This window comes from Puma concolor, chromosome A3 (genome assembly GCF_028749965.1).
Source record: "Puma concolor isolate L17-30 chromosome A3, mPumCon1.1.hap2, whole genome shotgun sequence".
NCBI lineage: Eukaryota > Metazoa > Chordata > Mammalia > Carnivora > Felidae > Puma > Puma concolor.
This window is the reverse complement of record NC_141669.1, coordinates 126,196,108-126,220,788: the sequence shown is the minus strand read 5'-3', so window position 1 is coordinate 126,220,788 and position 24,681 is coordinate 126,196,108. Positions and strand designations below refer to the sequence as shown.

General features: G+C 45.4%; 1 protein-coding gene across 3 annotated transcripts in view; it reads right to left on the bottom strand.

The window, feature by feature from the left end:
- Window positions 1-333: 333 nt before the first annotated feature.
- DNTTIP1 (deoxynucleotidyltransferase terminal interacting protein 1) overlaps window positions 334-24,681 on the bottom strand; it is a 27,313-nt gene continuing 2,965 nt past the window's right edge. For 2 of the 3 annotated variants that reach the window (XM_025932099.2, XM_086702336.1), the window contains exons 3-13: window positions 24,503-24,599; window positions 16,894-16,992; window positions 10,432-10,500; window positions 10,114-10,170; window positions 9,805-9,863; window positions 8,895-8,940; window positions 6,569-6,627; window positions 6,406-6,466; window positions 2,827-2,898; window positions 803-858; window positions 334-694 (exon numbers count right to left, since the gene is read on the bottom strand). In XM_025932099.2, the coding sequence (XP_025787884.1) occupies window positions 556-694; window positions 803-858; window positions 2,827-2,898; window positions 6,406-6,466; window positions 6,569-6,627; window positions 8,895-8,940; window positions 9,805-9,863; window positions 10,114-10,170; window positions 10,432-10,500; window positions 16,894-16,992; window positions 24,503-24,599 (814 nt within the window). In that variant the 3' untranslated portion in view covers window positions 334-555. Of the gene's footprint in view, window positions 695-802; window positions 859-2,128; window positions 2,531-2,826; window positions 2,899-6,405; window positions 6,467-6,568; window positions 6,628-8,894; window positions 8,941-9,804; window positions 9,864-10,113; window positions 10,171-10,431; window positions 10,501-16,893; window positions 16,993-24,502; window positions 24,600-24,681 lie in introns of those variants that run through there. The other variant, XM_086702335.1, reaches the window with a different exon arrangement.

Below are 24,681 nucleotides of genomic sequence, written 5' to 3'. Positions count from 1 at the left end.
TCGTATCTTAACCTGTAAAACGGGGGGGGGGGGGGGGGGGGGTAATGAAAGTCTCTCATTTTCTGGTCTGTCATCAACCCCTATGGTGCCAGCCATCACATTCTGGCACTTCGTCTATACCTTAGGGGATGAAGAAATAAGAGACAGGGAAGGTTAACAAAGCACATGATGTCCCCACCCTCGTCTCATAAAGCAGATAATGCTTGGGGCAGACTTCACTGGGTCTGACCTGGAATGGGGGAGGGTAGCTGGTCATCTTTTCCTGTGCCCCCTTCTTCTAGAGCCCTTGGTAATCCGTCCATCCCTACAATGCGGACCACACAGCAAGCTCACTATGTTTATTACAAACTGTTTAATTGCTTCTTAACCCGATAACTTTACAAATATAGAACCACGTGCCATTCTGGGGGTGCTCTGTAATGAGTCACTACAGACTAGCCCAGGCACAGTTTAATGCCGCTGAGATCCGTCCAGGAGCAGTCCCGGCAGTGGCCTCAGCCATGTGGGGGAGGGCCCTGGGAGGAGGGCTGCCAAGTGTGGCCAGGGGACCTGGCTTCAGGTCTGAGGAGGTGCTTCGACAGCACGATGCTCATTCTCTGTCCGTAGTGTCTCCATGTACTTTCGCATCTTCTCAACCATCCAGGAGGGTAGCACAAAGGATTTCAGCTCCTCCAATTTCAGGTCCAGGCATCCTCTGGAACAGACATTGAGGAGAGTTGAAGCAAGGGAGGAGGCCCCAGGGTCACCCCAAGGGGCTACTGTGATGGGAGGGGAGAGGCAGGGGACAGATGACTGGTTTTACCTGTAGTCATCACTGGCAGCGAGGTCCCGGATGTCCTCCTCAATGAGGAGGTAGGCCTGAGGCAGGAGCAAAGGAGAGTGGTCACTGCCTTTGATTCAACTCAACTCAACAACACTTGATTAAACATGTGCTTAATGTCAGGGCTGGAAGGGACAGGGGCATGATTTACAATTTAGGAGGAGAGAGTGAGTAGGGAGAGACTGGGGAACAGCGCCCTGAGACCACCTTTCACACATATAGAAACTTTATGGGTTAGGGAGTGGGACTGGTGACTTATTTACGGCCCTTTCCTCTTAAAAAAGGCCTCTGAGGTAGCTTAAAATGAAATGGCAAGAGAGCTAGCAAAACACATATGGAAACAGGAAATCAGGAGGAGGAAGCCATATGTTAACTCTAAGAACGAAGATAATCTGGTTTTGAACTTCATGGCAAAAGGGAAAACATGAGAAGCTGCACACACTGCTGTGGTCCTGGGGCCTACGGAACAGCTTTGGCGCAATGCCACGGTCTGCAGTGGGAGAGCGCCCTCTCATGAGCTTACTTACCATACAGGGGATGTCATCCATCACATGAGAAAGTCTTCTGTGAGAGACAGTTCTTTCTGCTCTTATGGTCAGGATTGTGTGTCCCCTGAGGAATCTGTTTTCACCTTATGAGCACTGTGAACTATCTAACAGATGAGGTGTCCTTGAGAAGGTTCTAGAGCTAAATTTGTGATAACCCATGGAAGTGTGCTGGTTTATCAAGTCAGCAATTAAAAAAAATTAAAAAAAGTCAGCTGCTAGTCTTGCAGCGCCTGGGTGGCTCAGTTGGTTGAACATCCGACTCCGGCTCAGGTCATGATCTCATGGTTCGTGAGCTCGAGCTCAGCATCAGGCTTACTTCTCAGTGCAGAGCCTGCTTTGGATCCTCTGTCCCCCTCTCTCTGCCCCTCTCCTGCTCATGCTTTCTCTCTCAAAAATAAAAATTAAAAAAGAAATAAAGCTCGTCTTGCTTATTGCTTAACTTTAGATCCTGTCTTTCCTTTTTCCCATCTATTTCTTATTTATGTTATGTTGCGTTTTATGTATCAGTGCTAAGCTCCCTGACATCTTTTTTAAAAAAAAAATTTTTTTTTAAACATTTATTTATTTTTGAGACAGAGAGAGACAGAGCATGAACGGGGGAGGGTCAGAGAGAGGGAGACACAGAATCTGAAACAGGCTCCAGGCTCTGAGCAGTCAGCACAGAGCCCGACGCGGGGCTCAAACTCACATACCGCGAGATCGTGACCTGAGCCGAAGTCGGACGCTTAACTGACTGAGCCACCCAGGCGCCCCATCCCTGACATCTTCTTAAACAGGGGGTAGGAATAAGAAGAGTACTAAAAAGAAGATGGTTTTTCCTTGCCAGAAAGGAGATGGCATACTGGTTTGCAAGGCCACTGAGTTCTAACAGGTGCAGTCACAGTGGTGTGACTGAGGCCTCAGGTGGGGGACACTGCATGTGATGAACAAAACCCTGCTACTTTTAGAACACACACAGTGATGATTTTCCCCAAGATTGTTGCTTGATATAAGGTAAGTACTCTTTAAGCAGAGGTGATTCTGGAAAGGGCTGCTAGGTGTGGCAAACAAGTTTTACTGAATGTGCTAACTCCTACTGACAAGACGTGCTGCCTGGATCACTGTGTTGGGAAGATTCTATAGCTGTGTCTGGTAGAAGAGTGTTGTGATCCACGAGTGCAATCTGTCAGTGGGCACATGAGGGGAAAGTAGCGTTAAGTGTGTCTGGTGCTTGACATTTTTAGGCACAGCGAATACAATCCAAATACAAGGGATGATGTGGGAGGCTGAGGGAGTGGTGTGTGGGAAGGGAATCCAGGGATTAAGTCCGACCTTCAGCATGAAGGAATGGGCCCTCTCCACCCTGACAAGTCTCCCTTTCCACATTCGTCAGGCTTTGAGTCTCACGCAGAGGTAGGCCGGAACCTTGGTCCCCGGGCTGGGTGGGTCTCTGACATGGCACGTGTGAACAGTGCTTACCATCTTCCCTCCTGTTGCCCGCATGTGATGCTGCTCGGCCAGCCAGTGCTTGTCCTGGGGGTCAGCTGCGTACTGTGAGGGATGAAATCACAGACGTTAGCCTAGTGAGAGGAACTTTTCTCATTTGGTCCCAGAGCCATCTCTCGGTCCCTGAGTAGCTCTTACTAAGAAGACCTCGTCTCAGCCTGGTGGATGTCAGAGGGCTTGCCAACTTCTTCACAGCAAGTAGAGCTGAGCCCAGGAGGCCAGGGGTCGGGACCCCCATACTAGATCTTTAGCACTTCTAATCCCTACCCCTTCCTTTCTCAGAACACAGAACTCTGGCAACTGGTCAGACTGATGACTACTATTCTAGAGCTTAATTCCTCTTTTAAAAATGACCTGAGGTAGTTTATAACACATGTGAATGGTTATGGTGACCATTATTTTCTAAGACAAAAATCAGGACAGGTCAAGCTCTGGGGGAGGCAGAATAGTACTGCGGTGAAGAACCTGGTTTTGGAATTAGGTTTAAATTCTGGTTCCTGACCCTTAGTAGATGGTGTCAGCCTGGGCAGTAATTTCCTTGAGACTCGGTTTCTTCATCCGTGAAATGGTGTTCATACTTACCTCATCGGGTGCTCGGTAAGGATAAATGATATAGTGCATAAAAAGTAGGAAAGATAGTACCTGACACAGTAAGTGCTCAATAAAGGTAGGTTTTGTAAGACAGGCACAACATTTGAGATAGAGACAAAGCAGAGAAATCTGCATCGTTACCACTCTTCGAGTTTAAATACTTATTTCATTTCCCAAGTAACATAAATATTAATCAGAAAATTTAAAAGTATGCACTTTCTGACCCAGCAATCTCACTTCTAGGGATGTATCCTGCAGAATCACTCACACATGTACACAGGCATATTTGGGAAAGCATTGTGTGTAACAGCAAAACTACTGGGAAAAAATGTAAATATCCATTAATAGAGTAATGAAGTAAGTTATGGAATATCTAGTCTATAAATTCTACACAGCTGTTAGAAATAAAATGAAGGAGACTTAATTTAGTAACATGGACAAATCTCTCAGATATTATCCATAGATTCATAGTGGTCAGCATACTTTTTCTTTCTTTTTTTTTTTTTAAAGGGCCAGCTAGTAAGTATTTTAAACTTTGCTGGCCACATACATTTTTGTCATGTATCCTTCATTTTTATTTTTTTAAATTACTCTTTAAAAATATAAAAAACCAGAGTTGGACAAAAATAGGCTACAGGTTGGATTTGGCCCCCAAGCCATAGCTGCTGGTCCTGAATGTTAGCTCTGTGGGACACCTGGGTGGCTCAGTCAGTTAAGCATCTGACTCTTCATCTTGGCTCAGGTCATGATCTCATGGTTCGTGGGTTCGAGCTCCAGGTTGGGTTCTGTGCTCACAGCACAGCATTCCTGCTTGGAATTCTCTCTCTCCCTCTCTCCCTGCACCTCTCCTGCACATGTGCTTGTGCACATGCGCGCTCTCTCTCTCCCTCAAGAATTAAGAAAGAAAGAAAGAAAGAAAGAAAGAAAGAAAGAAAGAAAGAAAGAAAGAAAGAAAAAGAAAGAAAAGAATGTTAGCTCTGTGAAGGCAAGGAGTTTTTTGTGTCTGTTTTGTTCACTGCTATGTATCTAGCACCTTGAGAGTGTTTAGCACTCAATAAATATTTGTTCAATGAATGAATTTTGGGGTAAAAAAAATACAGAGAACACTATGTACTTATTTTTTAATTTTTTTTTAACCTTTATTTTTGAGACACAGAGAGACAGAGCATGAATGGGGGAGGGTCAGAGAGGGAGAGGGAGACAACACTACGTACTTACCTACATATTATGGCTACTGACATATGTATTGTCAAATCACTAAAGGACACACACACACACACACACACACACACACACACTCCCATGTGTGTGCACAGGGCGGGAACTGAAGGATGCTACCATGTTGGTGGTGGTGGCTTCTAGGGGAGGAGACTCCAAATCAAGGGTGAAGGGAAACTTTGTGTTTTGTTCCCTATTAGCTTCTGTATATTGAGTCTTTTTACAATAAGAATGGGGTGATATATTTATAATAAAAAAAGTTAAAAAGGAAAAAAATTTGAATAATGCGTCAGAAGGACAGAAGAATGGGCAAAAAATTCAATAAGCAGTTCACAGAAGAAATACAAAGGGATGCATCAAAATGATGCTCGTTGTCACTAACAGAATATAAAGTAAAACAACAAAAACATTTTCCCTCCACTTCTTAGATTGGAAAGATTACAGTGAGACATCACACCCACCAGTAATGAGTGCGGATTGGCAGTTTAAGAATGGCGAATCTAAGAATCGGGAATGTCTGCTGGTTACAACGAACATTTGCTGAGCCCTTGCTATGTGCCAGGCATTGCTCCGGGAGTTCACCGCACTCTCTCTTAATTCTGCTCATCCTAAAAGGTTGGTTTGTATCATTTTCTTTTGGTAGATGACAAAACAGACTGGGAAATGTGAAGCCACTTGCTCAAGGTCACCTGGCTACTAAGCGGTGGAACCTGGACTGAAACTCTACTCTTAACCACTGCGCTACTGGAGTTCCAAGTAGGTCCCGGAGCACAGACATGGGAGATAATGCTAGAGGGGTTTTAGAAGAGGTGGAGGTTACAGAAGAGTCAGGCAGAGATAAGCCTGGGGGAGGAAGGTCATCAAGCGCAACAGCAGGAGTGAAGGCACTGAAAGGGAAACGAGGTAGCAAGTAGGCATACTGTCCAGGTGCTGAGGAGCCCAGGACGTAAGACTGAAAGACTAGAAGCAAGTCTGCCCATCAGAGAACTTGAACTTGCACAGCATGTAGCACACAGAGCCGTAATTCTGGGACCCCAAAGGAGCCATGTGGTTCTGGCAAGGGGCACCAAGCCTTATGCACAGGTGCAAAATCACCTGTCTTCAACACACATGCACTACTATCTTTGTAATATATTTGGATGCTTTTGTGACTGAAAAAACATAAATTCATTTAAGGGGGTGAGGGAATTTGTGCCCCTCCCCCATTATTTTCTTAAATAGTAGAGACCAAAGTACCTTTGTTTGAAAAGGATTAGAACTGCTGCCCTGCTTCAATCTCTTTATTTTATAGACAACTGAATAAGGTAGTGGTAAAGAGCTCAAACTTTACCAAAGACAGGCCCGGCCTGGAATCCTGACTCACCACTTATTGGCTGAGTGACTTTGGGCAAGTCACTTAGCCATTCTTTACCTCTGGGTTGTTTTTTGTTTTTTTGTTTTTTTTTCCCTTTGTAAAACAATATAGCAATCCCTATCTTAAAGGATAGTTCCATGAGATAATGTAAGTGCAGCACAAGAAACTGGTACACAATAAGCACACAAAGAAAGTTGCTGTTACTATTGAGATACAGAGTTGTTGAGTAAATTACAAAAGGTAAAGGTTAAGGGCAGAGGGGTGACTAGAACCCAGAAGTCCTGACTCCCAGATCAGTATTTGTTCCAAACTTCTCTGTGCCATCCAGAGCTCCCAACAACCATCTACACACACTGCAAAGGCCTGCCTAACTCCTAGCACTCACCTACCTTAAAGAGGTGCGGGTGCTTGATGTAGATTCTCCCTCTGGTGCCCCCCATCCCCAGGGCCCTGAAAAGGAACAGACGAGTGGTAAGGATTCCAGCAGCTGCAGTCCTAGGAGCAGGCCCCAGAGTTGCCCCCCTCCCTCCGCGCCAAAGCCCTTAAACTTACTTGTTGGCTCGAGATCCCAACACAAAGGTGGTAGATTCATTCAGCCGGGCTGGGTCCCACTATGCAAAAGACAGAGGCGGGTGAGGGTGAGGTGTACCTGCTGGACAGGATGGAAATACTCTTCCTACCATTATCCTTGTCCACTATTCCAAACAGCTGATTCAAGTAACCAAGTACGTGAAGATATGCTAGACTAAGTAACCAAGTACTTGACGATATGCTAGACTAAATATTGGGGATAAAGAGACGAGTAAGATACAGTCTGCTCTCCGGGGACCACAGATGTATGTGTAGTAATTATACCACCACGAGACAGGCAGGGGTACAGATGAGGGCCGGGCATGAGGGATGCCAAGGGGGAGAGCAACAGGAAGGCTCCCTTGCAGAGGTAATTCCCAAGTTAATTCTGAAAGGGCGGAGGAGAGGAAGAAAGGGACCAGGATGAATGCAGAAAGGGACAGTGGGCTTGGCATGCTAGAGAAACCATGAGCAATTCTGTTACACCTAAAGGAGAGGGAGCACAGATTAGCAAGTGGCAACTGGTGAGACTGGAGAGAGAGGCAGAGAGGGCTTGAGGCCCTGGTATGCTTCTTTTTGTGGGTCTGTACTTTATTCTGTAGGCCACGGGGAGGTACTGAGGCCTCTAAATAGGGAAAGCCAGATTTGCTTTAAAGACAGCTCACTTGCCCACAATGTGGCTAATGGATTGGAAGTGGCAAGACTGTAGGCAGGGAGCAGTTTAGAGGGTGCTGTCCTAACGTACTTCTGAAAGATGAGGGTCTGAGCTCAGATGGCAGTATGGATGACGAGAAGGGAAGAGGAATGGTGATATATTTGGGAGGTACACTTGTCCAGGACTTGAGGGGATGTAGATGGGAAGGAGGGGGAGAGGGAAAGATGACTCAAGTACAGAATGTCAAAGAAGGTCTGTGAAGAAAGATTCCGACTGCAATGTGGGATATTTGAAATGCTATGGAAATTCTAGGCAGGGCGTTCTAGCAGGCAGGGTATATAAATTTTACACCAGAAAGAGAGGTGTGGGACAAACAAGGGGGTATGGCAACTTCAGGACACACTGAGCCCTGAGTACATCATTCACAGAAACTTTGGGTGCAGGAGTGGGCCAGGGAGAGAATTCTGAGGAACGCCCATGTATATGGGTCATTGCTGAAGAAGAACTCACGAGAGACAGAAGGGATGTCTGGGGAGGAACAGAAAGATCAGGCAAATTCAGGAGCGTTTCAATCAAGGGAGCAGAGTTTAAGACGAAAGGCATGGTCACCAGTGTGAGAGCAGAGAAGGCCAGTAATACAGGAGGTGGAACCTTTCTTTTCTTTTCTTTCTTTCCTCTTTCTTTCTTTTTAATGTTTATTTATTTTTGAGAGAGAGACAGAGCACGAGAAGGGCAGAGAGAGAGGGAGACACAGAATCCAAAGCAGGCTCCAGCTGTCAGCTTAGAGCCTGACATGGAACTCGAACCCATAAACTGCGAGATCATGACCTGAGCCGAAGTTGGATGCTAAACTGACTGGGCCACCCAGGCGCCCCGGAGGTGAAACATTTCTACACTTGATCTTAGCCAAAAGGCCGAGAAGCAATGGGAGGTGAAACATTTCTACTGGACACAGCCTCAACCAGGACAGAGGAGTTTTCAGGTACCTTACTGGGCTTTCACACATGATTTTATTTGAAGAGAGGATTCTATTGCTAAAAGAGCTTGCAAACAACCGTTCTGGAGGCAACAGAGGCTAATGGTTAAGAGCATAGCCTCTGGTGGCAATGAACCTTGGCTTTGAGACTTGGGTTGACCACTCAGCAGGTATGTGACTCTGAGCATGTCTCTAAGCCTTCACATACGTTCAAGGGTATTAAGTGTATAAGCTAACTAGATAAAATAGTTCCTTCCCACAAGGTTGTTCACAGGAAAGGAAGCTCAACTACAGAAGCATAACAGAATCTATCTCATAAGATTGTTATAAAGATTAAATGATACTCCTGAAACCAGTATTACACTGTATGTTAACTAACTAGAATTTAAATAAAAACTTGAAAAAAAAAAGGATTAAATGCAACCACATAATCCGTACAAAAGATTTAGTACAGTGCCTGTCACATGTTAAGTATCCCTAGCTCCAATACCTATTTAAGACCCTTCTGGGAGGCCAGCGGGGGCGTGGGTGCAGAGCAGGGGTCGGGGAATAGGGGGATGGCTCTGGAATGGCATTCACAAATACCTCACACACTCGCCCCTTCCCTCATGGTGGGCCCAGAGCCTTGACCGAGTCTCCCTGGCATCGTGGTCACTGCCATGCTCACATAATCATACCTTGGGGCCTTCTCGGCGAATTGGTTCACAGGATTTTGGTTTCCATCTGATTGGAAGGAAAGAAGAAAGGTGACTTCTCCGAGGTGAGGCCCAGGACTGGAGCAGAGCCTGCTGGCGGTGGTGGGTTCCTCACATATTCTCACTTTGGCCCTGGCTGTCTTTCCTCCTGGCAACCCATAGGAGGAGGTACGAAGGCAAAAAGCCATTCTAGGACTGGCTCTGATATTATCTAGCCACACGGACAAGTCCGGGAACCTCTCTGAGCTGCAGTTTTCTCATCTGCGAATAGGTGAGAACAGCAGCAACTGCCCTCCCTCTCCTGTTTGTGAGCAGCGGGGCTGCTTCGGGAGACCACACTACGGTACGATGACTTTACTGCTCCATCTCCTAGACCAGTGGTTTCAAGCTGTCCCCGTTGTTTCCAACCCCACCCGTGCGGCTCTATCAGGCTTCCACGTAAAGTTTTGTTTGAAAGAAAGATTCTGCTGCTTCAAAAACCGTAGCGCAATTTTGTTCATTATTAGCTGTAGGACCTTGGACAAAAATTCTCTGAGTCTGTCTCCTTACTTGCAAAAGTAACTATACCTTCACTACAGGGTGGCTGTAAGGATGAAAAGGTCAAGTACATAAGGTGTTTAGACCAGTTGCGGCACCTTATGAGCATTTAATATATACTAACAATAAAAACAGCTCTGGTATTTAATCAAGCTGGGCTCAACAGTTCTGGGGCAAAAGCAGGATAAAACAGTGTCCCCCCTTTGCTGCCTTCTTTCCCCAGCCCTCAAACCAGACTAACCCTCCTCCCTGGTGACTCAAATGCTGGATCTGATTTTGGCAGGCAGAACTCTGGCCTGTCCCCCTCCAGGCCCACTCCCTCCCCGTTCTCACCACACCGCTGGCCCCTACTCACACCATGCCGGCAGCCGCCCGGTCATTTGACAGCATGTGTCCAGGAGGCCGTCCCTTCCTCTGCCGTAAAGAACAGCTGTCAGAGGCCTGACCCTGTGGGAAGCCCTACCCCGTGCCACTGGCAGGTCCAGGGTCACTTGGTGGAGATGGTTTTCCAAAGAGACCAAATGAGAGTGGACAGGGAGAGTAACAGTCTCCAGGGGCCCTGCCTCTTATGCTAGATAGGCTCCACGGTGCACGGAGGAGGCCCTCTACCTTCTTCTGGACTTGTAGGGCCTTTTCCCAGCCAGAAAATGGGGAGATGGTTTACCTTTTTGGGAATGGGGCTTCCTCGATGGGCACATTCTTCTTCTGTCTGTCGGCCACGCTGGAGGAAAATGGAAGGGAGGAGTCAGTGAAAGACCAGAGCCTGGGAGCTGCAGGTCCCGTGGGGCTGCAGAAGCCAGAGCCTGGGACTACACCCTCCAGCCCCTCCCTGGACCAGGCTTCAGAAGCTCTCCCAATGATGCTATTTGGACCTGGTCCTACAAACAGGTAACACGTGGAACCTCCCTAGGCCCACAGAGTTCACCTGCCTCCCAGCCTCATCGGTCTCCCCATGCAACACCCCAGACACAGTGAGTCTGACCTTTATCCCTGGAAGTTCATGGGTCAATCTGGGTATTACTTTTTCTCCATCTGAAAACAGTAGTTTAGCCTGAAGGGAAAAGACCAAGGTGTTAACAGTTATTATTTTGGTGGATAACAGCTAGGTTAAAACTCCAAACTGGGTTGAAAATTTTTCATGATCAGTACAAAGGCACCCCAAGATATACATATAAACAGAGACCTATTTTTTAAAATACTTAAGTACGGTTGACCCTTTGAATTGTGTAGGTCTACTTACACACAGATTTTTCCCAATAAAAACAGTACAGTACTGTAAATGTATTTTCCTTATGATTTTCTCAATAACATTTCCTTTTCTTTAGCTTATTTTATTGTTAAGAATACAGTATATAAAACATACAACATACAAAATGTGTTCATCAACTGCTGATGTTATTGGTAAGGTTTCAGTCAACATAAAGGTGTTAGTAGTTAAGTTTTTGGAGTCAAAGTTATAATATGTGGGGGTGTCTGACTGGCTCAGTTGGTAGAGTGTGGGACTCTTGATCTCAGGGTAGTGAGTTCGAGCTCATGTTGGGTGCAGAGATTACTTAAAAAAAAATTTTTTTTTTTAAAAAAAAATTTTTTTTTTCAACGTTTATTTATTTTTGGGACAGAGAGAGACAGAGCATGAACGGGGGAGGGGCAGAGAGAGAGGGAGACACAGAATCAGAAACAGGCTCCAGGCTCTGAGCCATCAGCCCAGAGCCCGACGCGGGGCTCGAACTCATGGACCGCGAGATCGTGACCTGGCTGAAGTCGGACGCTTAACCGACTGCGCCACCCAGGCGCCCCTATACGTGCATTTTCTACCACAGGAAATTGGCGCCTCTCATCCCTGCCTGTTCAAGGGTCAACTGTAATTAATGATCATTGATGAAAAATTAGAAAACTATGTAAAAAAAAAAAATCAAACTTGAAATTTCCCATATGCACAGGCTACCGTTAATATTTCAATGTAAATTCCTCATTACTCTTTTCCTTGTAAATATATACTATATATTTTTCCTAACTAAATGCATTAATACAATACATATTACTTCATAAGCCACTGCTTTTCATTTAATAAATATTTGGCACCAAGTATAGATGTGCTGGGGACATAGTAGTAAATAGCACCTGCAAAGTCCCTGCTCTTGTGGAGCTCACACTCTGTGGGCAATCTGGAAATAAGGAAATCAACAAACATACAAACAAGGTAATTTCAGATCATGATAAATGCTCTGGAGAAAAAAAGTCCAGGCAGATGGGACAGACAATTAGCAGAGGGGAGGCTGTTCGGAGAAGGCAGCCTTCTGGGCTGGGCAGGAGGAGAGAGAGGGGGAGGAGGAAGAGGAAGCAGCAGTTAGAGGAAAAGCTGAGGGGAAGCATGTCAGCAGCAGGGAGGAGTGCAAGAGCACCAAGGTGGGAACAGACTTGGCCTGTGTGAAGACAAAGATGGCCTGGCAAATAACGGGCAGAGGAGAGAGGGGTGAGTGAGGAGCCCTATAGTCCTGTGAACACCTGTGTCATGTGAGCGGCATTTGACAGGCCTGGGCACTCCCCTCTTCTGGAAACTCTTTCCTACAGGCTCCTGTGGCCACACTTCCCTGGTTTTCCTCCTACTTGTGTGGCCACTCTCTCTCAGCCTTTTCTGCTGGCTCATCTTCCGCAATCTGGTTCATTCTATCTTCTTCCATTTGGTATTCTATCTACTCTCATCACGTTCACAGCTCCACTTAACATCTATAAAGTGACGACACCATAATTACAAAAATTTTTTTTTGAGTAGAGTTGACACACAATGTTGACTATGATTTTTTTCTCTTCAGCTGTGGCTTCTCCTTTGAGCTACAGATTTATACAACAGTCTGTCTGATGTCTATGCGCTGAGGTCCCCAAATCTGCTAAGTCTGAACTCATGACCTCCTCCAAACGCTGCAGTGTAGGGTGCATAAGTCTCCGTGTGAAATTATGTGCATATTTTGTGGTAATTTAATTCATACCTGTCTGCCCTAACCAGGCTGTCAGTTTTATGAGAGCAGGAACCCTGCCTGTTCATTTGCCATTTGTTCCTTTGTTTCCTCATTCATTCATTCATTCACTCACTCGCTCACTCACGCAATCACTCAACACTCTGTGTACACATATTACGAGTCATAGTCTCAGGCTGGGAATACTGCAGCGGACAAGATCAGGCCTCAACTCTTGCAAAGCTCAAGCTTTTAGCAGAAGTGGGGGTGGAAAGGGAGACAGGAAGTAGGTGCACGAACTATTAATAATTTCATATTGAAACAAATGGTAGAAATAAACAAGGTGACAGAGATTAACTGGAGGTGAGGAAAGGAGTGAGATGGGGTGCTACTTTAGATGGAGTGGCCAGGAAAGGCCTCTCTGATGAGGCAATATTTGAGCCAAAGCTGAAGAAAAGGAGGCACTTATATAAAGAGTTAAGGACAGAACATGCTGGGCAGTGAGAACAGCAGGTGCCAAGGCGCTGAGCTTGGTGTACTGGAGAAGCAGAAAGGACTCCAGTACAGCCAGAAGACGGCCAGCGAGGGAGTGGTGGGATGAGATGAAGTTAGTGGAGCTAGTGCAGGTAGGGAGGGCTCTGTGGATCATGTCAAGGCATCAGGGTTTTACTCTGCCTGCGGTGGGAAGTCACTGGGTTTTAAAGAGGAGAGCAACGCAATCTGGTTCATCTTTAAAGAGAAAGGTCTGGCTGCCGTGAGAGTGGACTGGAAGAAGGCAAGGGGGGAGGCAGCTCCGGGCTCAGATACACATTTGAGAATCATCAGCAGTTAAACTGCTTCAAAGCCACAGGACTGGAGGGAAGCACCTAGAATGAGAGTGAGCCGCAGAAGAGAAGGGGTCTGAGGACTGAATTCACGAATGCACCAATGGTTAAGAGGGCAGGTAGAGAAGGTGAGCTGGTCCAGGAAGCCGAGGAGGAGCGGACGCAAAGTCAAGGCACTGGAGAGGAGTGTTCGAAGAAACATGAAATGACCCCCGGCACAAACGCTACCAAGAAGTAAACTGAGGACACTTCGGGTCCAGAGGATCTGACAACATGGAAGTTACTGGGGACCCTGATATGGGAGGGGTTTTGGTGAAGTGGTGAGGAATGGCACCGAAACAAAGTGAGTGAAAGAATGAACAGCAGGTGCAAAGTGGAGCCAGTGACAGCCTCCTTTCCCAAAGTCTAGCTGTAAGAGGGAACAGGGTGGCAGCCGAAGGAGACCGTGGGTTCAAGGGTGGTCTGTTTTTGTTCCTCACTGCATTCCCCGTGCCCCCATGAGCGAACACACATAGGTGAAAACATACATAGGGAGAAGAAGAAAATGCACCAAAATGTTAATATGAGTTACTGCTGGTAGGGAGATCAGGAGGAATTTTAATTTTCTTCCTCATAATTTATTCTGTCTAATTTTAACATAAACCAGCGGCAGGTAACATTTACTGAGTCTTTGTTGCTGACTGAAATGTTTTAAGAGTACCACCACATTTAAACCTCACAACAATCCTATGAGGTAGCACCTCTCTACTCACTTTGCAGATGAGAAAATGGAGATTCAGTGAGGTGAGGTAACTTGCCTAAAGTCACACAGTGAGTCCAGCCAGCACTCATATCTGGATGGTGTAAATCAAGAAAAAGCCTGCCTTCTTAACTACTATGCCAAATTGTTAATGGATGTATATTACTTGCATAAATGAACAAATAAAAACAACTGCTGTGCAAAACAAAACGAAGGACACAAAAAATGCAAGGCAACGGGCTATAGCTAAGATCAGCCATTTCTCCCTAAGAAATCGCCATAAAGCGATAGCTAAGGAGATTAGGGAACATGACTGAGATGGTAAATGTTGGTAACAGAAGTGCAAGCAGGCAAATCAAGTCTTAACCCAAACAAACTAAAAACCCTACTCTAATTGTATCATGTCGAATGTGAAGAATCTTTGCACGTAATGAAGTTCTGTGTGCAGTGTAGACAAGGGGACCCCAAAGAACTTCCGAGTACCTGGCCACCAAAAACTAGGTTCTGTTGTAAGGCAGTTGTGTATTACATTTACTATTTTTTTAAAAATGTTTTTAATGTTTACTCAGTTTTTGAGACACAGAGAGAGAGCCATGAGCAGGGGAGGGGCAGAGAGAGAGGGAGACAGAATCTGAAGCAGGCTCCAGGCTCTGAGATGTCAGCACAGAGACCGAGGCGGGCTCGAACTCACAAACCGTGAGATCATGAGCTGAGCTGAAGTCGGATGCTTAACTGAGCCACCTAGGCGCCCCTTACATTTATTATTTTTATTTTTTTAAGATTTTATTATTTTTTAAAGTAATCTCTACACCCAACGTGGGGCTTGAACCCATAACCCCAAGATCAAGACTCGCACACTCTACTGACTGAGCCAGCCAGGGGTCCCTAAGGCAGGCGAGTGTAATAATTATGAATAGAACTCCCATGTATTTAATATCTAGTATGTTCTGCGTCAGTAGTGTATGTATATTTTCTCATTTAATCCTTACAGCAAACCTTGGGGGTAGGGGGGTGGGATTCTTACTCCTAATTTTAGGAATAAGGAAACTGAGGAACAGAAAGGTCAAAAGACTTGTTCAAAGTTTCTTGATTCGTCTCGTTTCAAGATGGACTTTGGGCTTTCTACCTTCCTGTGCTCTAATTCCTGTGCTCTGGTCATATACCTTCTGTTCCACATGCTAGCTTCCCAGTCCCATCAATCCCAGCAAGGGGGGAGTCCACAAGGTGGACATGGGGATTCAGGAGACTGGAAAGGTGAAACCATTCGTGGAGTACAGACTATGCCCAGTTCACTTTAATCTCATCTTTCATGGGGACTCAGGCATAGTTTCACACATTTCCCTTCCAATCTCTTCATGGCAGCCAGGGTGATCTTTCAAAATGCAAATCTCATTAGGCGGCTCTTTTGCTTAAAACACCATAGTACAATTCAGTTTGCAGTGCTCTGCTTGATTTGGCCTCTGCTTACCCTTCCGACCTCATCAAGTATTTTCTCCACCCTCTGAAAATCAGCAACCCTGCCCGCTTTCCGTCCCTTAGATGTACTCCGCTCCCTTACCTTGTAGTGTACTCTCTCATTGCCTCCCACACTCACAGCACTTAGAACAGTTTGTAATCCTAGGTCTATTGTATGATTACTGGAGTAACATCAGGGATCTGGGGGTAAGGACTATGTCCATCTGGCACAGTGCTGTCGGGGCATGGCACAGAAATGGCACACAGTGGGCTCTCAATACATATTACCTGAAGCGAGAAATAAACTCAAAAAAAAGCATTCTAGGGGGCACCTGGGTGGCTTACTTGGTTAAACGTCCGACTTGGGCTTAGGTCATGAACTCATGGTTTGAGAGTTCAAGCCCCACATCAGGCTCTGAGTCTGCTTGGGATTCTCCCTCTCTCTCTGCCCCTCCCCCCCCCCCCCCCCCCTGCCGCCCCAAATAAATCAACTTAAAAAGAAAAAAGCATTCTGGGATGCAACTGAGACTGAAAGTTTATTAATTTAATCTTGATTCAATTCAAACTTATAGTAATGTTAGCAAACTGCCAGGTTTTATTACCGGCAGACGTTACAACTGATTATAATATACTACAGACCCAGAGTGAATTAATGAATTGGCCTCCTGGGAGTTTGGCTAGCTTAAATGTGACAGACCATGAGAAGCAGATCAGCTTTCACTGCACTGGTGGATGGAATCTTGTCCTCTCGAGGCTGAGGCTCCGGCCCTGGTCTCGCTCTTTTCTGAGGCTGTGCCTGAGCAGCTGGCCAGCCAAGCACCCAGAAGACATCACTGTCTCATGTCTGAGAATCGTCCTCACACGACTAAGCTCAAACTAGCCTCTGTGCCTCTGAGTATGAAAAAATTTCCATCTCTGATACCTAGTGGTTTCACAGTCGAGCACAAAATCCGGGTGATGCTGACAATTCCTATTAGTAAGAACAGCTGACACATGCAAACAGGTTCACTTCTATCTTGGGAACACAGCCATATTTATAGACCTGATGTCATGCCTCCTGACCACACCCTGAGAGGCAGAAAGGGTGACAGTCTCCATGATGCCAAAAGGGGCTATAACTACTTGAAGAGTTAAGTCACCAAGTATTTGCAGAGGTGAGACAGTCCTTAGCTATTCTAACTCTTGCTTATTCTGAACCACAGTTTCTTCTTCTGTAAACTAGGGATTAAAATATGCCTTCTGGGATGTCAATGAACTAATACACGTGAAAGTATCTATCACAGAGCCTGGCACATGGGAGCCACTTCCTTCCTCTCTGCCAGCAGCAGCTCTAAGCCCTAGATGGATATTAGTGGCTCGTCAGGCACCACACCCCCCGCTCCCCCAAATACCATGAACGAAGTGATCACATTTCTTAATAGAGCCCCGAGGACTAACCCTGTGCCTACATCTCTTGCCCCCTTTGGTCTCACCTGCTCCAGGCAGCTCCGACAGGCCTCCTGGATCAGCTGCTCTGCATCCACTTCCTCCCCCACATTGTCTCTCACATTCAGTGCTGCCTTCTGGAAGAACTAGGGGGAAGCAGAACAGAGGACAAGGTCAGAAGACCTGCTAATTTGCATCAACTTGAAGGAAATGGAATATAAAAGAGAAGCTTTTGTCTTACCCTCATACAGAAGGGAAAGGGATTATGAATGTGGCTTTGAGATCAGACAGACTTATTAAAATTTTTTTTAAATGTTTATTTTTGAGACAGAGGGAGATAGAGCGCGAGTGGGGGAGGGGCAGACAGAGCGGGAGACACAGAATCCGAAACAGGTTCCAGGTTCTGAGCTGTCAGCACAGAGCCCGATGTGGGGTTCGAACTCACGAACCACGAGATCATGACCTGAGCCAAAGTTGGACGCTTAACCGACTGAGCCACCCAGGAGCCCCGAGATCAGACAGATTTAAATCCCAGCTTCCTCACTTTATTCTCTCTTAAGGAGGGTAATAATCATGGAGATGCCCAAAGGATGGTTATTACAGCATTAATGTGTAAGCAGTACAAAACCAAAGAATAACTTAAATGTCCAATTATTGCTCAAATAAATCGTGGTATATCCATACCAGGAAGTAGTGTGCAAATATTAAAAACCACAGTGAGGGGGCGCCTGGGTGGCGCAGTCGGTTAAGCGTCCGACTTCAGCCAGGTCACGATCTCGCGGTCCGTGAGTTCGAGCCCCGCGTCAGGCTCTGGGCTGATGGCTCAGAGCCTGGAGCCTGTTTCCGATTCTGTGTCTCCCTCTCTCTCTGCCCCTCCCCCGTTCATGCTCTGTCTCTCTCTGTCCCAAAAATAAATAAACGTTGAAAAAAAAAAAATTAAAAAAAAAAACAAAAAAAACCACAGTGAGAAAAGGGGCGCCTGAGTGGCTCAGTCAGTTAAGCGTGTTGACTCTTGGTTTCAGCTCAGGTCATGATCTCATGCTGGTGAGTTCGAGCCCCGCATCGGGCTCTGTACTGACAATGTGGAGCCTGCTTGGGATTCTCTCTCAGGGACCCTCTCTCTGCCTCTCCCCTGCTCACGCTGTCTCTTCTCTCTCAAAATAAATAAATAAACTTAGAAAAGAAAAAAAAGATTCTCTCTCTCCCCCACTCTGTTCCCCTCTACTGCTCACTGTTTCTAAAATTAAAAAAACAATCCCTTTCCTTTCCTTTTGAGAAAGAGAGCAAACAGGGGAGGGGCAGAGAGAGAGGGAAACAGAATCGGAAGCAGGCCCCAGGCTCTGAGCTGTCAACACAGAGCCTGATGTGGGGCTCAAACTCACGAAGCATAAGATCATGACCTGAGCCGAAGTGAGACGCTTAACCAACTGAGCCACCCAGGCGCCCCGAGAATATATTTTTGACATGACAAGGCATTCAAGACATATTGCTAAGTGAAGGAAGCAAGGCATCAAACAGTTTCGTACAGAGTGAGTCTATTTATGTAAAACAACATAAAGCAAACACAGACAAAAGAACTGTAAAAATTTTATTAAAGTAACAGTGGTGATATTATGGATGACTGTTGTCTTTCTTTTTTTTTTTTTTTGCTTATCTATAGTCTCTCAATTTTTACAATGTACCTGTATTACTTTGTATAGGAAAAGAGGAACAGCCCAGGCCAGGAAAGATCCCGAGCGTAGAAGGTCCTCACTGAATTTTTTGCCCTATCTGAAAGAAATGTGTGGGATGGACAGCATGAGACCTGGCCAGGGCCCCAGGACACCAGAAGTCCCAATCAGCTGGGGAAAGGGAAGGCAGAAGGTTCCTCTATGGGGGAAGAGGGAGAGCTGGAGTCTGAAAACACTGAGGGACAGGTGATGAGCGGCCTCAGATGGAGTCACTGAGAACACATTCACAGTAAGAGTCCAAGCTGTGTCCTAAAAGAGTGTTACAGAAAAATGCTGGCATCTATAATCACTGCTCCTACTGTGGGAACGTACTTTCTTTCTCTTCTTCTTTTTTTTAATTTTAAGTAGGCTTGGGGCACTTGGGTGGCTCAGTCAGTTGAGCGTCCGACTTCAGGTCACGATCTCGCAATTCTTGAGTTCGAGCCCTGCGTTGGGCTCTTTGCTGACAGCTCAGAGCCTGGAGCCTGCTTCAGATTCTGTGATTCCCTCTCTCTCTGCCCCTCCCCCACTTGCACTCTGTCTCTGTCTCTCAAAAATGAATGTTAAAAAAATTTTTTTTTTTAATTTTAAGTAGGCTCCGTGCCCCCCAACTTGGGGGCCTTGAGATTAAGAGTCATGTGCTCTACTGAGTCAGCCAGGCACCCTCAAGGAGATATACTTTCATTTTATTTTATTTAAAACAATTCTTGAAAAATGAATCTATCAGTATCTGTATTCAGCTATTTTTTTTTTTTTTAATGTTGGTTTATTTTTGAGAGACAGAAAATGAGCAGGGGAGGGGCAGAGAGAGAGGGAGACACAGAATTCGAAGAAGGCTCCAGCCTCGGAGCTGTCAGCACACAGCCCGATGCTGGGCTCGAACCCATGAACCTTGAGATCATGACCTGAGCCAAAGCTGGGTGCTTAACTGACTGAATCACCCAGATGCCCCCCCCACCCCCTGCTTTTTAAGTTTATTTTATTTATTTTGAGAGACAGAGAACAGGAGGGAGAGAAAATCCTAAGCAGTCTCCACACTGTCAGCATGGAGTCGATGTGGGGCTCAAAATCATCAATGGTGAGATCATGACCTGAGCTGAAATCAAGAGTCAGATGCTTAACCAACTGAGTCACCCAGGCACCCACATTTTATATTTGGCAAGGCCAAATGCCTGATATTATTAATGTCCAGCCAAGGAAAAGAGTAAGAAAGTGTGGATTAGAAATCTCATGAGATGAAGAGGAAAATTCTTCAGGCCAAATTAAATGAATGGTCACAGTTTCACTTTAGAACAAAACCCTAAGAACTAGAGATTAATGCTGGTATTCAGTGTTGAGTATTGGCTAAGTGAAAGCTAGTTAAAACAGTCTGGATTCTTTACAGCCAGCAGGGGAGATGGCAGTGTGATGAATATACGGGGGTGACTGTAAGTGATCTCTGGACCTGAGAATGAAATTTGGTCCTGAATAAGGTGTTCGCAAATGCTGCTGGGAGAAATACAAAATTGTACAACCTTCTGGAGAGAAATTTTCTTGGGGCAAAAAATGTTTTCCTTTCTAGCCACCAATTCCATCGCTAGAAATTTATCCTCCAGAAAAACTCTCACAAGCGAATAAAGATGTACACTCAAAGTGTTCAGTGTAGCACTGTTTGTAATAGATAAAAATTTGAAATAATCTGAATGTTCTTGAGACTATCTAGTTGTGGTACATCCATACAATATGCTATTCTGCAACTATTATAAAAGAATCAGGGTGGGGCACCTGGGTGGCTCAGTCGGGTCAGGCAGCTGCCGAACTTGATTTCGGCTCAGGTCATGATCACATGGTTCGCAGGATTTCACCTGGCTGACAGTGAGGAGCCTGCCTGGGATTCTCTCTCTCCCTCTCAAAATAAATAAATAAACTTAAAAAAAAAAAGTATCAGGGCGACGGGGCGCCTGGCTGACTCAGGCAGTAGAGCACGTGACTCTTGACCTCAGGGTCTTGAGTTCAAGACCCAAGGTAGGCACTGGGATTACTTAAAAAAAAGGAAAAAAGAAAAAGAATCAGGGTGAGCTATTATGTACTGACCTAAAAACAGGACCAAATTATATTGTTAAATGAAAATACTGAGTTGCAGAACAGTGTGTGTAAAATGATGCCACGTAGTTTTTGAACATGGGTGTGCACACACACACACAAATAAGTGCGCACACACACACAAATAAGTATGGGAGACTACGTAGTCCCTGTTAACAGTTTGGTATCTCTGGGAGGTTTAAGTGACTTTAGGTTTTTACTTTTCAAAATATTTGTATTATTTTTCCCCCAATATTTTCTTATGAAAAACTTCAAACGTAAAATTGAAACAATTATTCAATCAGTGACTAGCTAACATCTACCACTTAACATTTTGTTACATTTGCTATAACATATCTATTTATTCATCCCTTTGTCCATCCATCAATCTATTTTATGAACTATATTATTAGGATATTTCTTTTAAAAAGAGGGATGCATTTAGTCATCACACAAATCAATAATGATGAACAGATGAACAATGTCTCAGATAAGATCAGTCATGGCTAGAAGTTACTACCCTAAACATTTTTTTTTTTTTTCAACGTTTATTTATTTTTGGGACAGAGAGAGACAGAGCATGAACGGGGGAGGGGCAGAGAGAGAGGGAGACACAGAATCGGAAACAGGCTCCAGCCTCCGAGCCATCAGCCCAGAGCCTGACGCGGGGCTCGAACTCACGGACCGCGAGATCGCGACCTGGCTGAAGTCGGACGCTTAACCGACTGCGCCACCCAGGCGCCCCTTACCCTAAACATTTTTAAAACAATGGAGAGACAGAAGAGGTCAATCAACAGTGTGAACTTATCTGAAGCAGTGATATAATCAAGTCTCTTATCTGAAAACAAGGGTGATAAGGAGATATACATTTTTTAAGTTTATTAATTTATTTTGTGAGACAGAGAGCACGAGGTGGGGGAGGAGCAGAGAGAGAGAGGGAGAGAGAGAATGGGGGGGGGGACAGGGGGTAGAGCAGAAAGAGAGGAAGAGAAAGAATTCCAAGCAGGCTCTGTGCTGTTAGCCCAGAGCTGGATGTGGGGCTCGATAACACAAACCATGAGATCATGACCCGAGCTGAAATCAAGAGTCGGACGCTTAACCGACTAAACCACCCAAGTGCCCCAATAAGGAGGTATCTCGACAGACTACATAAGAAGGGAGCACAGAGCCACAAATTGTGTTCATCCAGCATTTGTCCAGGAGAGAAAGTTCTTGAATCACGGTATCCACTATTGGGAAATGATAAGGAAAGGGCTTTGGAGACCGGCAATCCTAGACTGACTCCTGGCCTAGCCTTTTCCTAGTGGATTAACCTCTCTACTTCTGCATATGTAAACGTGTGCAGGCATGAGAATACATGGTGCATTCTGGAACATGCAATATTTAGGGGTAGTAATAACCGGGTATATGGGGAGGTGTGGCTGGGGTCTGATCCCAGTGGGCCATATATGCCATGTTAAGGAATCTCGATTTCACCCAGAAGGCAATGGAAAGTCGCCGAGGGATTTTAAATAGGGAAGTGACACCCTGAGATTTACACCTTAGATGTCACTGGCAGCTGTATGGAAGGTGAGTTGAAAGAGCGGCAGTTACAGCCAGAGCCTGGGTGAGAGAAGATGAAAGCCTGAACCAAGGCAGAGGCAAGGAAAAAGACGGGTGATGAAGGCATGTGTGACGGATGATGAAGTGGAAGGTACAGGACTCCGTGACTGGATGGGGAAGGTGAAGGAAAGGCAGAGTTCTTGGTTTCCAGTTTCTAACTGAATGGTAGTCCCATTCAAGCTTCACACTGAGCTCCAAAACTGAGCTCCCGATTCGCTCGCTCGTTCCTGCTTTCCTCATAGCAAGTCAGTGGCAATGCTATTTTTATAGCTGCCCAGGGCAGATAACTCAGAAATTGTTTACTTCTGCTCTTTTACCCCACACATCTGAATTGCCAGCAAATCTTGTTGGCACCTTTAAAATACACACTAGAATAGAATAGAACAGAACAGAAAAAAAGTAAAATAAAATAAAATAAAATAAAATAAAATAAAATAAAATAAAATACACACAGAATCTGGGGTGCCTGGGTGGCTCAGTCAGTTAAGCATCTGACTTGATTTCGGCTCAGGTCACAGTCTCGTGGTTTGTGGGATTAAGCCCCACGTTGGGCTCTGTGCTGACACAGCTAAGCCTGCTTGGGATTCTCTCTCCCTCTCTGCCCCCACCTTCCTCATCCCCCACTCATGCACAAGCATGTGCGTGCGCTCATGGGCTCTCTCTCCAAATAAAAACTTAAAAAAAATGCACATGGAATCCGACTCCCAACACCTTTACTGTTAACACTCAAGCCACTATCATCTCAAGCCTCCTAACTGGTCCTCCTGCAGCTGCTTCTTTTCACATCAGAGTGACCCTTTAAAAATATTCAGATCAGGGGTGCCTGGGTGGTTCAATCAGTTAAGCATCTGACTTCAGCTCAGGTCATGATCTCATCGTTTGTGAGTTTGAGCCCTGCGTCGGGCTCTGTGCTGACAGCTGAGCCTGGAACTTGCTTCAGATTCTGTGTCTCCCTCTCTCTCTGCCCCTCCCTTGGCTCACACTCTGTGTTTCCCTGTTTCTCAATAATAAATAAACATTAAAAAAATTAAAAAAAAAATTCAGATAAGTACTCTGCTCAAAACTCTCCAAGAGCTTCTATTTTACTCAGAGTAAACCCCAAAGTCCTTACTGTGGCCTCAAAGGTTCTGCATGAAAGGGGCCCCTATTTCCTCTCTGATTACCTCATTACCTTCCTACTGGCTCAGTTGGTTCTAGCCACACAGGCAACTTTGTTGCTCTTTTTTTTTCAAAGTTTTATTTAAGTAATGTCTACACCCAACATGGAGCTTGAACTCATGACCCCGAGATCAAGAGTTGCCAGCCAGCCTTCTCTTCTGAGCCAGCCAGGGGCCCTGACTTTGCTGCTTTGAATGTGCCAAGCACACTCATGCCTCAGGGATTTTGCCCTTGTTCCCTCTACCTGGACTGCTTTTCCCTGATGTGTCCACATAGCTTGTATTTTCCTCACTTTATTCAAGTCTCTGCTCACGTGTGGCTTTCCTAGATACACTCTATGAACTAGAACTGCTCCCCACTGGTCACTCTCCCCCTTCTCTCTGGTGTTCCTAGTGCAGTACATATCAGTTTAAAGAGAACAAGGACACTGTCATTTTGGTCACTGCTACATCCTCAGTGCCTTGAACATTCAGTGCCTGCTATTATGGTGGGTTCTCAGTAAATACTTCTTGAATGATTAAACAAATACAAGAAGAGGAAAAGGTTTAGGAAGAAAAACAGTTCAGTTCTGAATATGCTGAGTTTGAAATATCTACGGGACAATCAGGTAGAGTCATGTAGACGTTTATTTATAGGTCTAGAAAGGAATTTTTAAAATTTTAATTAATTTAGAGATGGGGGGGGAGGAGCAGAGAAACAGGGAGACAGAGAATCCCAAGCAGGCTCTGCACCATCAGTGCGGAGCCTGACGTGAGGCTTGAACTCATGAACCATGAGATCATGACCTAAGCCAAAACCAAGAGTTGCATGCTTAACCAAATGAACCACCCAGGTGCCCCAAAAGGAATTTAAAATAATAATAATGGTGATACTACTAAACAAATAAAAACACTTGTTCGAAGCACAGTGCTGAGCACATTACACTTAAATCATTTTATGCTCATAATGACTTGACAAAGAGGTATTCAAATTACCCCCCAAAGAGGGGAGAAAAGTTCTCAGGGATTCAGAATAGGAAACCTTTACACATCTGTGCACTAGAGAGAGCCAGAGGGATTGTGATGCAGGAAAGACCTGTCCGTGAATCTTTGTCCTTCTTAATTTTTTACTGCTGTGTCCCTCTCACCTTCATGTACTTGTTGAAGACAGTCTGGATCTCCTCATTGATGCTAGGCTGGAGAACAGCTCGGAGGAGGTCCATGGAGATAGCAGGATCTGTGAAACTGCATTCAGGAGGGAGACATAGTTAGGGATCATGTCCCAAACATATCTTTCCTGGTCTGCCCAGCCAATTATTGACACAAA